The following is a 14,602-nucleotide window of genomic DNA, read 5'->3' on the forward strand; positions in this document are numbered from 1 at the left end:
AATCTGATCTCTACTAATCAAAATTGCACAGAGACATTTTATTGTACAACATGATGGATTTTTATTATTAAATATCCAATTTTTTTCTTGGAGTTAACTACTCTATAACACAACTAGAAAATCTACCCGGAGTTGAAAGTGGTTTTTCTTTCACTAACTAAACCCCATTAATTGCTTCTTTGTGAATATAACAAGCTATTTACTTTTAAAACAAATATCAGCATATGAACTTCAGGATTACACACACTCATTAAAAATGCAAAGACACATGTTATTCATATGCTAGTTTATTATTCATAGATGATTTCATGACGAGCATTGTCAATAACCAATTACAATACCAGGAAATTCACAGAACAAAATTTTGCAGAGATCTTATTGTTTCTGTATTTAATTCTAAAAAGTATGCTATTCCAATAGCAATAGTACTTTCACATACCCAGCTCAGAGGCCATTTAGATTGTTTCTAGGGCTAATTTTTGGTTGCGGTGGGAGGGAGGATGATTTCCAATGAACTTAAAACACCCAATTCATGTCCATCACTGTGGAAAAAGAGAAGGAAGAGGAGAAGGCCAGAAGAAGCAGCAGGACAGAGAAAATGCCACAAAGATTCAAGAGTTGAGAAAATTGACAGTAAAATATATGTTCTTTGGTTAGCAAAGCGAAAAGGGGGAAAGTACTGCATACATGATAGATACACACTAGCATTCTAAAGCAGGAGACAAGAATGTCAAGAGTGTATTCTTCCCCCACTGCCAGATGGAAGGGCTATTATTATAAATGAAAGGCAGCAGTAGTGGATGCCAGGCACTTTTGTTGTGTGCCAGATTCTGAAGTCCAGATGTAAGCAGGTTACCCCTGGGACAGGACAGGCTTCAGCTCCCGCAGCAGAACAGAACCGATCACCGTTTTCTCGGTGTTGATGATAAGCTGTGCTGTGGAGCCTTCCTTCAGTTCCACTGTAACTAGCATCAACGACCCACTGTGCACAGTTTTAGCTGCAAACCTGAAGGAAAAAAAAAAAAAAGAGGGAGAGAGAGCTTTTATCATGAGGGAGGAAAAACGGAGATGGCATAAATTCAAATAGGTTTAAAACAGTTCTTTTTTTCTCAATAATTTCTTGCAGGTTCCCTACTGCCAAAACCCAAAGCCAAGCATTCTTCTGAAAAATCAATAAACTGCCCAGCACCATGCTTACCACAAGCAGGTAATTTCAGTGTGTCTTTAGAACAAAACAAGAAGAGGAAGTCTGTTTTACTTATTAGTTTGAACAAGAGACTTATGTGAATGATTCTCCATTAACATATATTTGGGAATCATTCATTTGATATTTAATATTCCACCATGCCTAGGGTCACATAAAATAAACCACTGCATTTTTATTTTTAAAACATGTTGAGAAAAGGTACTTTTCTCAAAGAGCTTGAAATTTTAAGTCCTCATATCTGAAAATAATTATGCAAGAAGTTAGATAATTTTATGTACATTATAAAACTTACGTTTCAAAAATTCATGCATGTTAAAATATTCAAATTCAGTCTCTCACGTTGATGATGACATATAACAATACCACGTGACAGCCAAATGCAACACCCATACTCCCTCTTTTTAAATTTTTTTTTAACGTGCAGAATGTTACATACTTCTTTTTGCTTTAGAATAGAGGAAACTTGAGGTCTAAGGCTCCATTACTAAATTCCAAGACATGAAGAATCTACTAATTACACGGAATTAAAAGCAAAACTAGCCTTTTAAGCACTGCAATTGACTGAAAAGCCGTTGGAGGCACAATGAACTTCTGTCAATCCTGCTAATTCATTCTGCACGCACAGTTGAGCCCCAGAGACGTGAAGGAAGAGGACGGAACCCTCCTAGGCCTCCATTTTCCACATGGAGCATGTTCCACACATTTTTTTTAGGGGGGTGGGAGGGGGTTTGATTGCAGGGATGACTGGAGAAAAACAAAGTTGCTGCACATGAGCTTTTGAAAACACTAACAAGTGTAGAGCAGGTCTGTGACCTGCTGTGACCCCACTTTGCAGGGCCAATCCCCTTTCCCCTTTCTGTATGACACGTGTCTGAATCTGAGCCATCTGCCTCAATTTGCGCAACATCTTCAGCCACAATGGCACCCAGTTAGCCCTGACAACAGCTCACAATACATAAAAATAAAACTGCCACGCTGACAGCACGCCGCGGACTATTCAAGAGCAAACCAACTGGTCAGTGTCTCATGTCTGACAATTAGCATGGGCCTTGCGCAGAGCCCACGGTGTCCTCAGGGATCTGTTTAATTACCATCAACATAAAAGAGGGAGTTTATCAGGAGACACTCAGAAAAACTTCACTCCCAACTTAATTAAAATATTAGCCACTTAAGCAGGAAGCAGATTCTCTTTAAATGAAAAGTAATTTCTTCTTTGAGTTTTCAAAAATGACATCAAGATTTCATAACACATTCGATTCTTCTTTTTGGAAACCTAGCAAGCCATTTTTGACCTGAACGGAGTAATGAAAATCAGTTTTCCAACAGTAATTAGAATAATGACTCAAAAGCAAAACAAACAGGCTAATATGAAAATATTATCCACATTTTTAAGTTGCATTTTAAGGTATAAGCTAGTGGGTTGTTGATAAAGTATGTTAGAAACCTTTGCTGTCCTTTATTTGTGTATTTTCTACAAACATGGAAAGCTACTCTCTCCAAACACATGGAAGACTTGTAAGGAATCCGACAGAGCAGTTTTCCTACTGTGAGAAGCAACTGTAAGTAACCGTGTGCTCTTCAGATGTCCACACAGGACCTAAGGAACTGTTTCCTAATCTCATCTTTTAGAGAGCACAAACAACACTGGCCCTAACATGACCGACCCCCTTTTCTATCACCCCTTCCAAGTTTATGCATTTCTTTTGTCCAAACTTTTGGGATTCTTCTGCTTCACAGCAGAATCCTGTTTGTGTATTTCTGTTAAACCATGTCTGTATGTCGGACTAGGCAGCTCTACTGTCCTACTCATTTATGTAACTTTTCTCCCCACAGATTTGATCATCACCAAATCTTCATTCAACACATCTTTCAACAGAGGTCTCTATTTCTGACAGGGTTATAATTATGTAAACAATAGTCTTATTAGTCCCTTTATTTACTTAACACTTGTGCCTTGGGACTGTAGAGAAGGAGATTATGTCTCAACAGGAACACAAAAGCACTTGAATTTCAGGGTTGCACAGCCCCAAGGCACATTTTATCTCTTTTGCATTAAAAACTTAGAATCGATGCTACACTAATACAAACTCAGCAGAGACAAATGTCAATTTTGATGCCAGTATGTTTACAGAGATTAAAATTAGTGTCTTGTACACGTTTTTGAAATCCTATTACCATAAAAATTCTCAATAGTGTAAAGATTAGGGGCAGTAAAGAAAAGAGGCATTTGCTTACCCTACAGTGGAAATATGCTAAGCAAATCATCCTAGCAATAAAATCTGTTAGCTGGTATAAAAGCTACTGCCTGTTAGCTAGGTCTCTGTGTTCTAGTGGGCACAAATGGTGGAAGCAATGTTTTAAAGCAAGAGACTAGAAGATCAGATGTTCTGACATTCTCATTTCACAGTTCAAAAAGGATGTATTTAATTGGAACACAGCATGATTACAACTGGTTTGTTTTGGTCCAGGAAAAGCAAAGCCACCCCCGCCCCAAATTTATTAATCAGTTAATGCCTGAACAGGCTATGCTTTAACATACACTGAAAAGACAGTTATGGAAAGAGTACCAGTTAATAAATACCACGTAGCTTTTGGGTGTAAGAAACACTGGTTATAAAGACAGCTTGGGTCAAACACTTCTATGTTAAATTTAATGGCTGACATCAGAACTTCTGTGCCTGACCTCAAACGAAGATTAACACGGTGACAAAACTTTTTCAGAAGATATGTGAGGTTTTCGATCACCGCAGTGATAACTGCAGCTACCATTTATTAAGTGTTTTGTGTAGTGGGTACTTATTTGATTCTATGAGGCAGATTACTGTATAGATGAGGGAAGTGAGGCCCACAGGAGCTGAGATACGTACCCAGGGGCACACAGCCAGTGAATGGTTGAGCAGGAATTTGAACCCAAGTATTCTGATTCTGGATCATATGCATTCTCAAATATGCAAAATGTACATTTGTTTTTTTTATTAGTAAATGGAAAGATTAATGTTTTTCTTATTTACCTAATACATAATCTAATATTGTTCCAAAAACTTTAGTAGGAGGGAAGATTTTCCCTTCAAAATGTGTAGCTGAATTTGCACTATTATGTAATTCAAAGCATCCTGACTTGCTGCTTTGTCATAACAACTTTTTACTTTCTGCCTTTTAAAGATTAAAAAAAATTTAAACATCCCCCGCCTCCCACTCCCTCAAAAGAACACCAGCAATGAGAAATATAAAACCTTGTTGAATGGAGCTGTAACACAGGGAGGGACTTCTGGGAGGCCAACCAACCTCGAACACCAGTAACACCACAAATGAGAACAAATAAGACGATGACAGTTAAAGATGTATTGCCTATGTATGACGGGCTCCATGTTATTAAAAGGATACCATCTAGGTATTTTTCATAATTTTTCATTTTCATTCTACCACCAAGCACTCGCTGTTTGTAATCACCAACTGAGGAGGTAAAACTGTTTAGATACATCTGTATTTCATTTCATTACATGTCTTTTTGTCTATTATCTCTAGCAATTGACACTTTATCTTTGAAGCCTATAAAAATTCCTAAAATTAAAGAAAAAGACAAAATAAGCTGCTTGGCAAACCTAAATGAAGACACTACTCTTCTAAAAAAGTTGATTTGTCTTAACTATTGACAGAATTAGGAAAACAGCTCAGATAACAACAACAAATCTGTACAAATTTAGTATCTACAATATGTGGCCTTATTCCCTCATGCACTTAAACCATATTTTTTTTCTTTCAGATTTATGAGGAGCTGGCTATGGACCATAAATGTTCTTTGTCAGAAGGAAAAGGAATCTTACAACCCAATGGTTTTAACAACTGAAATGTTAACAGGACAACAGGAACTAAAAAATACTTATCTGAGAGGTTGTATCAGTCTCCAGGGTATTCACAAACACAAACATTTTTAAGTAGAATCATATTTGCTACACTTAATGCAACAGCTCTAAGACATGCTTTTTCTTCTCTTGGATAGTCTTCCTGGTTTCTGATTTTTCTATTCTGAGTTCAATTTTCTCGTGTTTTCTGTTCTACTGGTTACCAGAAGCTGTGACAATGGCCCACTCAGGCTAAAACTTTTTTTTTTTTCCCCTACTCTGTACATGAAGCCTTCAATTACTGCCTGCTGAAGCAGACAGAATCCTATTAGTAAGAAAGACGATCACAAGATGCAGTGCCCTGCCCTAGCTGTATAAAAATAATTAGTCCAAAGTTGACAAATGTGTAATGAAGTCGCACAATGATTATATGTAAGAAATACTGGTTTGAATAAGCCTCCTAACATCAAATACCAAGGCATCATGATTTGGAGCATTATTTCCCAAAGAATTAAAAATGATAAATCCTTATTGCTTTGAGTTAATATAGAACATTTTAAACAGAGAATTTGCAAGTTGTAAAAAAAAATTCCATTTTCTTGACTATAAAATTGTCTTTTAAAGTTAAGCCCGTTACACAATTGAAATTAATATTGAGGATGAGAAATTACATGTGATTCAAGTTTAGAGAATTTTTCCAAAGAAATGTGTTTTCCCCTATTATTTAAAAAAAACATCAGCCAGCAATATTGTAGTGTTTCCCTTTAACATTCTGATGAGAAGAGTTAAAACAAAGAAAATAAGCGCCCATCATAATTTAAGACTCTCTATATTCTGTTTAAATCTTTACACATGGTATAACGATTCTCCATACTATCTTGTCATTGACACATTCTCTTTCTTTATAAAGAAAAGGTAAATAAATCTAAGTGCACTTTCTCAAAGAAGACACGAGACATCCCAGTTATTCCAAAGCATTTTTGGTTTGTCTCTTTGGTGGGGGTGGGATGGGATGGGCCTTAACAGAAAACCAAATAATAAATAAATTCTTACCCCATTCTCTTGGATTCCTTATAAAATTGCCAACCCAGAAGGAAAATCATCAAGAATACCTCTCATTTCTACATGAAAACAGTTATATATTCCTACTAGTAAAACTGTTGCATTGCAGAATATTACTCACAAATGGCAGAATTAAATAAAACTTAAAGAAAGAATGGTTTAAAGCAAAATCAGCGATGCGGTTTGGTTATTTCTAAAATATCCAAATATGCGTTCCGTGTAAAAATTAACTGAGGTCTACATTTGTTTTTCAATGAAATGCTGTTCACAGAGCCTGCAGAGATCAAAGCAGCAGATAAAAAAGCAGTGCTGCCCTCTAGTGGACAATCACCAACTTGAGAAAACTGACGTCTAAATAGGTTCCAAAATCTTTGGTCCAGTTTGAGATTCCAAATTTATCACAAAGTAGAAAAGACCAATGCCTGATAACTTTATATTAACAACTCTTTACAAAGCATTTTAAGACAGGTGAAGTATGGTTACTGTAGTATCAGAGATTATAAAATTAGGGCACTAGGACACGGTTTTCTATTATGGCCCTTCAAAATTACCTAGTATTTAAATATTCCAGTTACTAGGGGAAAAGAAATAAAACAACAAACAAAAATAACCCAAAAGTTGAGCAACCTAAGAACAGAAGAAAGGGAAGTATCAAAGACTCCCACCAAGAAGTGACTATGCCATTCATGTTTGTAACCCTAGCACTAAGTAAATTTGTCACAAGTCTTCAAAAAAAAAAAAAAATGGAGTGGAAGAGTTGCACAATATAGACATTTTATGATGGAAATGGGAGTATATACCAGTATTTCTCCTATTAATTACTATTAAACATGTATATGATAATAGTGATTCACTGGATGAGTTGAAGGCCTAGAAATGAAACAAGTTGTTCTTTACATGTACTTCAATTAAATAAAAAGATTTCTGATTTTCAACCTGAAGCAAATAAACTATCTTTAAATATGTTGGTAAATTAAAAAGTTGACTGCCAGGTTGCCATGGATACACTGTTCCATTCACAGCACCAGGCTTTCCTAATAGTTAAGGACCTCAGGGACCATAGTAAAACAACATTCATTCTACTAAGACTGTAATTATTCACAAGTTGTATGTTGCTCAAAAGTTGCAAGTTAAAAAAGTGACAGAGTAAACAAGATCCAAACATTAAGATCTACAGGGCGGGAGGAGGACTTTAAGTACTAAATACAAGTTAATGATGAAAACTGTTCTAGGGTCTTATTGAATAAGCTAAGAACTAAAACAGCATCATGGCAGAGACAAGGCTTTCTGTTTTCACTCAAATGATCACATTTTTCCCCTCACAGGGTCAATTTGTTGTTCATGAAAGGGCAAAATGAGTAGGTAGTCTGATAGCTCTTTTGAACACCACTGTTACTGAACGTCAGAACTCCGGAAACTGGGTTAAAATGTGAAATGGCTGAGACTGCTGAAAGACAAACTTTTCCTTGTGGCCTAGGACAGTTTCACAGACGAGACTGTAATACACTGATATAATTAACAATATGCTCTTGCTGGAGCACAATGCCATAGCTGTAAGGAAAAACAACATCAAACATCTTGTCTATTAGCATCCCTTAATAACTAATCTGTAAAAAGAAAATGCATAAACATAGGAAAAATATACTTTAAAATGTGTCATGTGGCTGTCATTAACTCTTGATAATTCAAGGCAGTCTCAAACTGTAAACTATGGAACATTATTGGCCATATAACCGCTTTGGCTACTGGTTAAAATACAGATTCCTGGGCCATACCTCACAGTACCAAATCTGAGCCCCTGGCTGTGGCTCTGAGGAATCTGAATTTTACACAAACCCCCCACAGAATTCTTTTGTACAGAAAACCTTAAAGATTTTGGAGCTATGGATTTTTACCTTTCTGCTTTTTGGTCACTGCACATTAGTATCTTTATCAGAGGACAAGCAATGTAATTAAAGCAAACACACCTCAGTTTCTACACTATTGAATTCAAACCTGTCATAAACCCTCACCTGATTTCCTTCTCAGAGGAACACAAGAAATGTTTCCTGGGCCTGGATATACCTAGGGTTCTCAATGCTAGTCGAATTCTCCTACCCTAAACATATTAAATATTGACATTTTCCTTTTGCAGTCCATTCCTATACTGTTTTACTGCTATTCATTCTGCCCTTTGTATATTTTATTTATGTGTTAGTTTATTAGTATACTGTCTTAAACAATATGCTTTAAGACTTTTACAATGCATAGAATATCACATATTTTAATATGAATATCTAAAACAGGACATGAAGATATTCAACTCTATATTTAATAGATGATTTTTAAAATTCTCATTTCTGTATTACTCCTTCTCATCTGATAACTGTAATCTGGAAAATAGGAGAGTTGACCATAACTCTGTAGATCTCAATGGGATGATTTTGTTCTCAAAGAGCAGCCTTTTCAGTCACCAAGTACCACAGAAATGAAAATAAAGTTAATTAAGTCTTTCAATAGTATACTGGTTGGCCTTCTAATATTATTGCTCATTTAGAAAATCAAAAGTAAATGTCATATAATCTAACAGCAGATATACTTTCTCAGTGATCTTGAAAAGCAGTTAATTATATAAAAAATGCTCCTGGTTTTTGAAATGAATTCCATAAAACTTGTGCTCCTTTAATTGACTTTTTCTTAATGGAGGCCATTTTATGTTGATATGTAGGAACCATTTTCTACTATGTATTCAATTAAAATTTCTACTTTACACTATTACACACTTCTGCATATTAATGAAGGTTCCCTTTTTCTTACATATTTCTTATATTAAGTGTTTTTTAACTTGGCATTTAATGTAAAAACTATTCAAATTTTAAGAGTAGTGGGAATAAATTATTCTAAAATTCTTTTTATACTTGTTTTTTTTTTTTTTAAAGCAATTGTAAGTCAATTACCATTAGTAAATACAAGAATGGCTTTGGTCCTATTCTTCATTAACTCAAAAAAGCAACCATCAAAGAAGAATAAAGGAGTTACTCAAAAATCTCACAGGGAGTTCAATTTTATTAACAATTAAATAATATATGTTTAGATATATAAACTCATTAACTCCACAGGAAAATAGGATACTGAGCACTACAGTTAAAAACATGAACACAACTCAATGAAGAAGTAAACTGTCAATTTCTGTTATAAACAGTAATTGCTATTTCACTTTAAATGACATTAAAGGCACTGGTACTGATTTTACTAACAATTGTTCATTTTTGTTTTGTTACTGAGTACAAAAGAATGGCAAAAAATGTTACATATGCAGGATGATAATTTTTAACAATTTGTGAATGAAAAATACAAGTAACTAGGTGTTTATTATTTCTAAAATTTAGAACATTAATATAGCCATACTTTGTAAGAGCAAACGCAAAACATTTTCAATTACATATAGTGAGACTTGTGAGGCAAATGAAAACAGAACAACCTAATCTTAATTACATATAGGCATTGTTTTTTCATTTTTGACCCTGTAGTAACTTGGGCTCCTCCTCCAAGTTACAGAGCCAAACGCCACACCTGCTGGATTAGAACACACACGGCTGGATTAGAAAAGTGTCAAGATATCGTGGATGTGTGTGAAGACCACGAACATGAAGTCTGAGCGCAATCTCTGCATTGCAAAGGCAGATATAAATGGTTCTTAGTTGCGTGTCTCCCCTGCATTAGTACAGATAATTGAGAATTGTCTGTAATTTAATCACTTGAACAGGCATTCAGTTCCAAACCACCAAGACAAGTTACAGGCAAACTATGCTTTAATAAAAATTACACAACTGTGCTAAGTGTCTTTCTTAGTCTGTTTCCCAGTAGGAAGGTAGCTTTTATATTAGTTGGCTTTCAGAAGGCAATTTGGCTGTTTTCTTCTAAGAAACTAAATTCTGGAAACCTGCCATTGCTTTCAGAAAAGTTAACCCACATGGAAAACAAAACAAAAAATAAATTAGAAGTTACAACATAAACAAGGGTTACCATATGTCTTTTTGTACATTGTAGAAGAACATATTAAAACAAGACTAAAGTTTTGCTGGGTAGTAGATGGTCAGTATCATAATTTTGTACTGCATAAGCTAAAAGTTATAGTTGATGTATGATATTTTGGTGTTTCAGTAATTTCAGTAATTCAAAGGATCCATAAATAAAACAGCAACTTCTGCTAAAGAAAATCACCCAGAAGAGTAAAAAGAAGTATTTAAAGCAGAAAACAACAGGGGTGTCTGGGTGGCTCAGTTGGTTAAGCGTCTGACTTTGGCTGAGGTCATGATCTCACAGTTTGTGAGTTCGAGCCCACGTCAGGCCCTGTGCTGACAGCTCACAGCCTGGAGGCTGCTTCGGGATTCTGTGTCACCCTCTTTCTCTGCCCCTCCCCTGCTCGTGCTTGGTCTCTCTCAAAAATAAGTAAACATCAAAAAAAAATAAAGCAGACTGGGGCGCCTGGGTGGCTCTGTTGGTTGAGCGTCCGACTTCGGCTCAGGTCATGATCTCGTGGTCCGTGAGTTCGAGCCCTGCGTCAGGGTCTGTGCTGACCGCTCAGAGCCTGGAGCCTGTTTTGGATTCTGTGTCTCCCTCTCTCTGACCCTCCCCCGTTCATGCTCTGTCTCTCTCTGTCTCAAAAATAAATAACCATAAAAAAAAATTAAAAAAAAAAAAAAGAAAAGAAAAAAAATAAAGCAGAAAACAATTAAAACAGGAAAACTCAGAACCAGAATATTTTCATTGAAAAGGCTTCTGTTCACTTTTTCCCCTACTAAACAGCATTTCACTGTTAAGTTGTATACGCATAGTGGTACCAGTATGATGACCTAATATCCATTTTATTATTTTATCACCACCCTGTGTGAGATAGGGCTTGTCAGAAATTAAGAAATGGAAGCGTCAGACCTATTAAAGAACTTAATTAAGGAACTTTCTCTAAGAACAAAACAAAACTGGGGGACCTGGGTGGCTCAGTCGGTTAAGCGTCTGACTTTAGCTCAGGTCAGGATCCTGTAGTTCCTGAGTTCTAGTTCCATGGCAGGCTCTTTGCTGACAGCTCAGAGCCTGGAGCCTGCTTCAGATTATGTGTCTCCCTCTCTCTCTGCCCCTCCCCTGGTGACACTCTGTCACTCCCTCTCAAAAATAAATCAACGTTAAAAAAATAATAAATAAAAATCAAAACAAAAAATAGGGTAACTTTGGTTTTTTGACTAGCACATGTGGTCTTCACTGTCACAATCAGTAGATGAAGATAGGCAACTTCAAATGATGGCAGGTTAAGACTTGAACTCAGCTCTTCTGAAGTCAAGACCAATGTTCTTCCATAGATAATACAGAATTTCATTTTAATGTCTCATGCTACCCCTTTCCAAACAGATGAAGATCTTAAAGCCCACAAGAACAAGTTGTAACTTGCCCCAGACTACCAAGCCCAAAAATGGCAGAGAGAAGTCTAAAACCCAGATCAACTGTAGCACTCTGTAAGAAACCTCTCTTACCCTGCACTAATTAAAAAACATTTTTTTTAAGATTTTATTTAAAAGTAATCTCTACACCCAACATGGGCTAGAATTTATAACCCTGAGATCAAGAGTTGCATGCTCTACTGACTGAGCCAGTCAGGCTCCCCTACAAAAAATTTTTTTTTAAGATCTGAAGGCATTCTCTTCAATTTAAAAATTTTTTTCTATATAGAAATATAAAGGAAAAAGCATGCCATTGGCAGTGGAATGGCAGAGGAATTAAAGATGGAATTAATGAATTCCTTTAACCCAACAGAGAAGTAACAACTGCAGGTTTAAGGGGATCATTTTTATCTTTACTTTAATTCAAGCCACTGCACACAGAAGATCGCAAGGAGGGCAACCACATTAATCACATTCTCTTCTACCTTTAAGGACAAATGACTTGGATGTCATGCTTTAGATGCTCGGTGGTGAAGATATTCCTGGTCTAAGAAATAGAAGCTGCATTTGGCTCTATGCCAGTTTTTTAGCAGCTCCTTATTACTGGAAGCAGCCTTATGGGACTGATGTAAAAAAGAACTCTGAACACAGTACCCAAACTTCCTCTATTTCAAGTAAAAAAGTCCAACTCCACTGCTTTGTAAAACAGGTCTTCCTGGAAATCCACTGTATCTGGTGAAATAGGATAGATTTTCAATCGTATCTTGCAAAAGGTACCTTTACAAATCACCAAACTATTATAAAATGCGAGTACACTGACTGTTATGTTGCAGGACAGTACATCCCAGCGTACTAAGGATTGCATGAAATGGGAAAGACAGCCTTCACGCAAACCAACAATCAAATATCTCATTAGAAACAACGGGAGGGGGACGCCTGGCCGGCTCAGTGGGTAGTGTATGTGACTCCTGACCTCAGGGTTGAAGGTTGAACCCCACATTGGGTGGAGAGATTACTTAAATAAAATCTTAAAAAGAAACGAAGAGAGGGGATCAGATATATGTTTAGGGATTATTATTTTCAAGGAAAATGATGAACTTAAAATTATACATTTATACGTGTCTATTATACATATATATATATATATACAAGTGATACATCACATGTTGATGAACCTACCTGTGTATATGATCTTGGCCAGAAGGGACTACACCTACATTGGCTACATTTACAACCTTCTGAAGGATCACAGAAGGAGTGAAATTCTGTGGTGCAGCAATGATTACAGTAGAAGTTTCATTCATTCCTGTTAGCATTCCTGTAAGAGCAAAAGAAGGCTCCCTTTTACTAATTTGCGAAAATTATATTAAAACAATTTCAAGCTCATAGCCAAAATTTAAAAACTTAAAAAACCCACTTCAGAATATAATTTTGAAGATAATTATCATTGAATTAAATAACTGCAGATGTTTTACAAAATTTTTAATCCTTATTGTGTAGAAGAGCATGTAAAAATGCAGTGGAACATCCTTCTTAATAAATGTGATTTTCAATACCCTAAGACAAAAATGCAGAATCACAAAGATTCTATTCAATTTCAGTCCCTTTAAAATATACTCAATTAATTTGGACTACGTCAACTATTTAAGCTTTTACTTTTTAAAAATTTTTATTCCTCTCCTTTTCATTCAGAGATCTCTCTTGTCAAATGCTACCTGAGTACAAATCAAAGTGAGTCTGGAATAACTAGCAACAACATTATCTGACAAATGGCCTCAGCTGATGGGTCAAAGTTATCTCAGCAAAGACTGAAAGTCATTGAACAGTTATGTGGTTCTAAAAAATGTACACGTATCTAAGCAGCTGTACTTAGTGATAACAGTACTTGCCTAGTGAATGGAACTATAGAGTTAATTAAAAAACACCAATCGAAATTTCTGAAGCATAATGCTTAGAAACAAAGGGGAAAATGTGAATGGAGAACCTTAAATTCTAGAGACGTTTTAAATGAATCTTTAAGAAAAAAAAAAACAAAGTTAAGCAAGATCGGGAACAAAAACTGTAATACAGAGTTAACATATGACATGCCATTAATGTCAGAATCTCATGTAAAAATGTTTAGTAAACAAATTCAGTACCATACCAAACACTTGGAACAAATATTGAAATTTAGTACCTGGGTAAAAAAAAACCCAAAATAATTATAATAAATGCCACCTATTTGGACCTGTGATGTAAGACACCGACACCTAACGGTATCCAGTAAAAACAAAGATCTTTTGAGACATTTGGTATGTGCACAATAGTTGACAAAATTTATGAAAATGGAGAAATTTGATTTTATGTTTTCAAAAGGCCCTGAATCTCCAGGGCTATGTATTTAATTTAGTTATTTATTGCAAATGCAACCTGAAATTTAAAAGAACCCCTATGATGAGCAGCACGAAGACACGAAAGCCTAACACTGTAAAACGAGTTCTAAGCTTTTAACAAAGAGCAGTTTTTACTAACCACTTTCAAACTCGGGGACACTATGTTCTGTCTTAGAGTGTTTAACTTCAATATTAGGCAAAAGCTTTAAAAACTACACAAGCAGTCAAACACTGCTTTTAAGTAAAGCACAGTGGCTGCTGACATAACACTGCTGAGAGATGTGTGTACTCATTTAGGATTTAAACCTTCTCCATTAAGCTCTATTGAAGAGCAACTGCTGAATAAATGAATGCAACTATGTTTATGTTAAAAGCCTGTTTCCCGCAGCATGTAATTAAAGGAAATGTTGTACAAAGCCAGTACTTTTGTCAAGCTCCTGTAAATGGAAAGATGGATAGCACTCAGAGAAGTGAATGCATTGCTTCATATTTAACCTTAACACTCTTGTCATTAATGGTTTGTCTAACTTGGTCTATAAAAGACAAGGTACTGCTCCATTGAAGTAAAATTTAAAAAATCAACTAAACCATGCTTTTCAGAACAGAAGATTCATTATCGTCAGCTAATGTATTGGCATAAAGCAAAGTAACATCCTATCAAGTAAGGCACACATTCAATCTGCCTTCCCACCCCCCTTTATTTTT

At 35.7% G+C, this 14,602-nt stretch overlaps 1 protein-coding gene across 8 annotated transcripts in view; it reads right to left on the minus strand.

The window, feature by feature from the left end:
- Positions 1 to 269: 269 nt before the first annotated feature.
- AP3B1 (adaptor related protein complex 3 subunit beta 1) overlaps positions 270 to 14,602 on the minus strand; it is a 259,225-nt gene continuing 244,892 nt past the window's right edge. For 5 of the 8 annotated variants that reach the window (XM_042988960.1, XM_007079816.3, XM_042988982.1 and 2 more), the window contains 2 exons: positions 12,705 to 12,843; positions 270 to 1,006 (listed from right to left, as the gene is read on the minus strand). In XM_042988960.1, coding sequence (XP_042844894.1) covers positions 853 to 1,006; positions 12,705 to 12,843 — 293 coding nt within the window. In that variant the 3' untranslated portion in view covers positions 270 to 852. Of the gene's footprint in view, positions 1,007 to 12,703; positions 12,844 to 14,602 lie in introns of those variants that run through there. The other 3 variants (XM_042988992.1, XM_042988989.1, XM_042988997.1) reach the window with 1 other exon arrangement.

This window comes from Panthera tigris, chromosome A1 (genome assembly GCF_018350195.1).
Source record: "Panthera tigris isolate Pti1 chromosome A1, P.tigris_Pti1_mat1.1, whole genome shotgun sequence".
Lineage (NCBI taxonomy): Eukaryota > Metazoa > Chordata > Mammalia > Carnivora > Felidae > Panthera > Panthera tigris.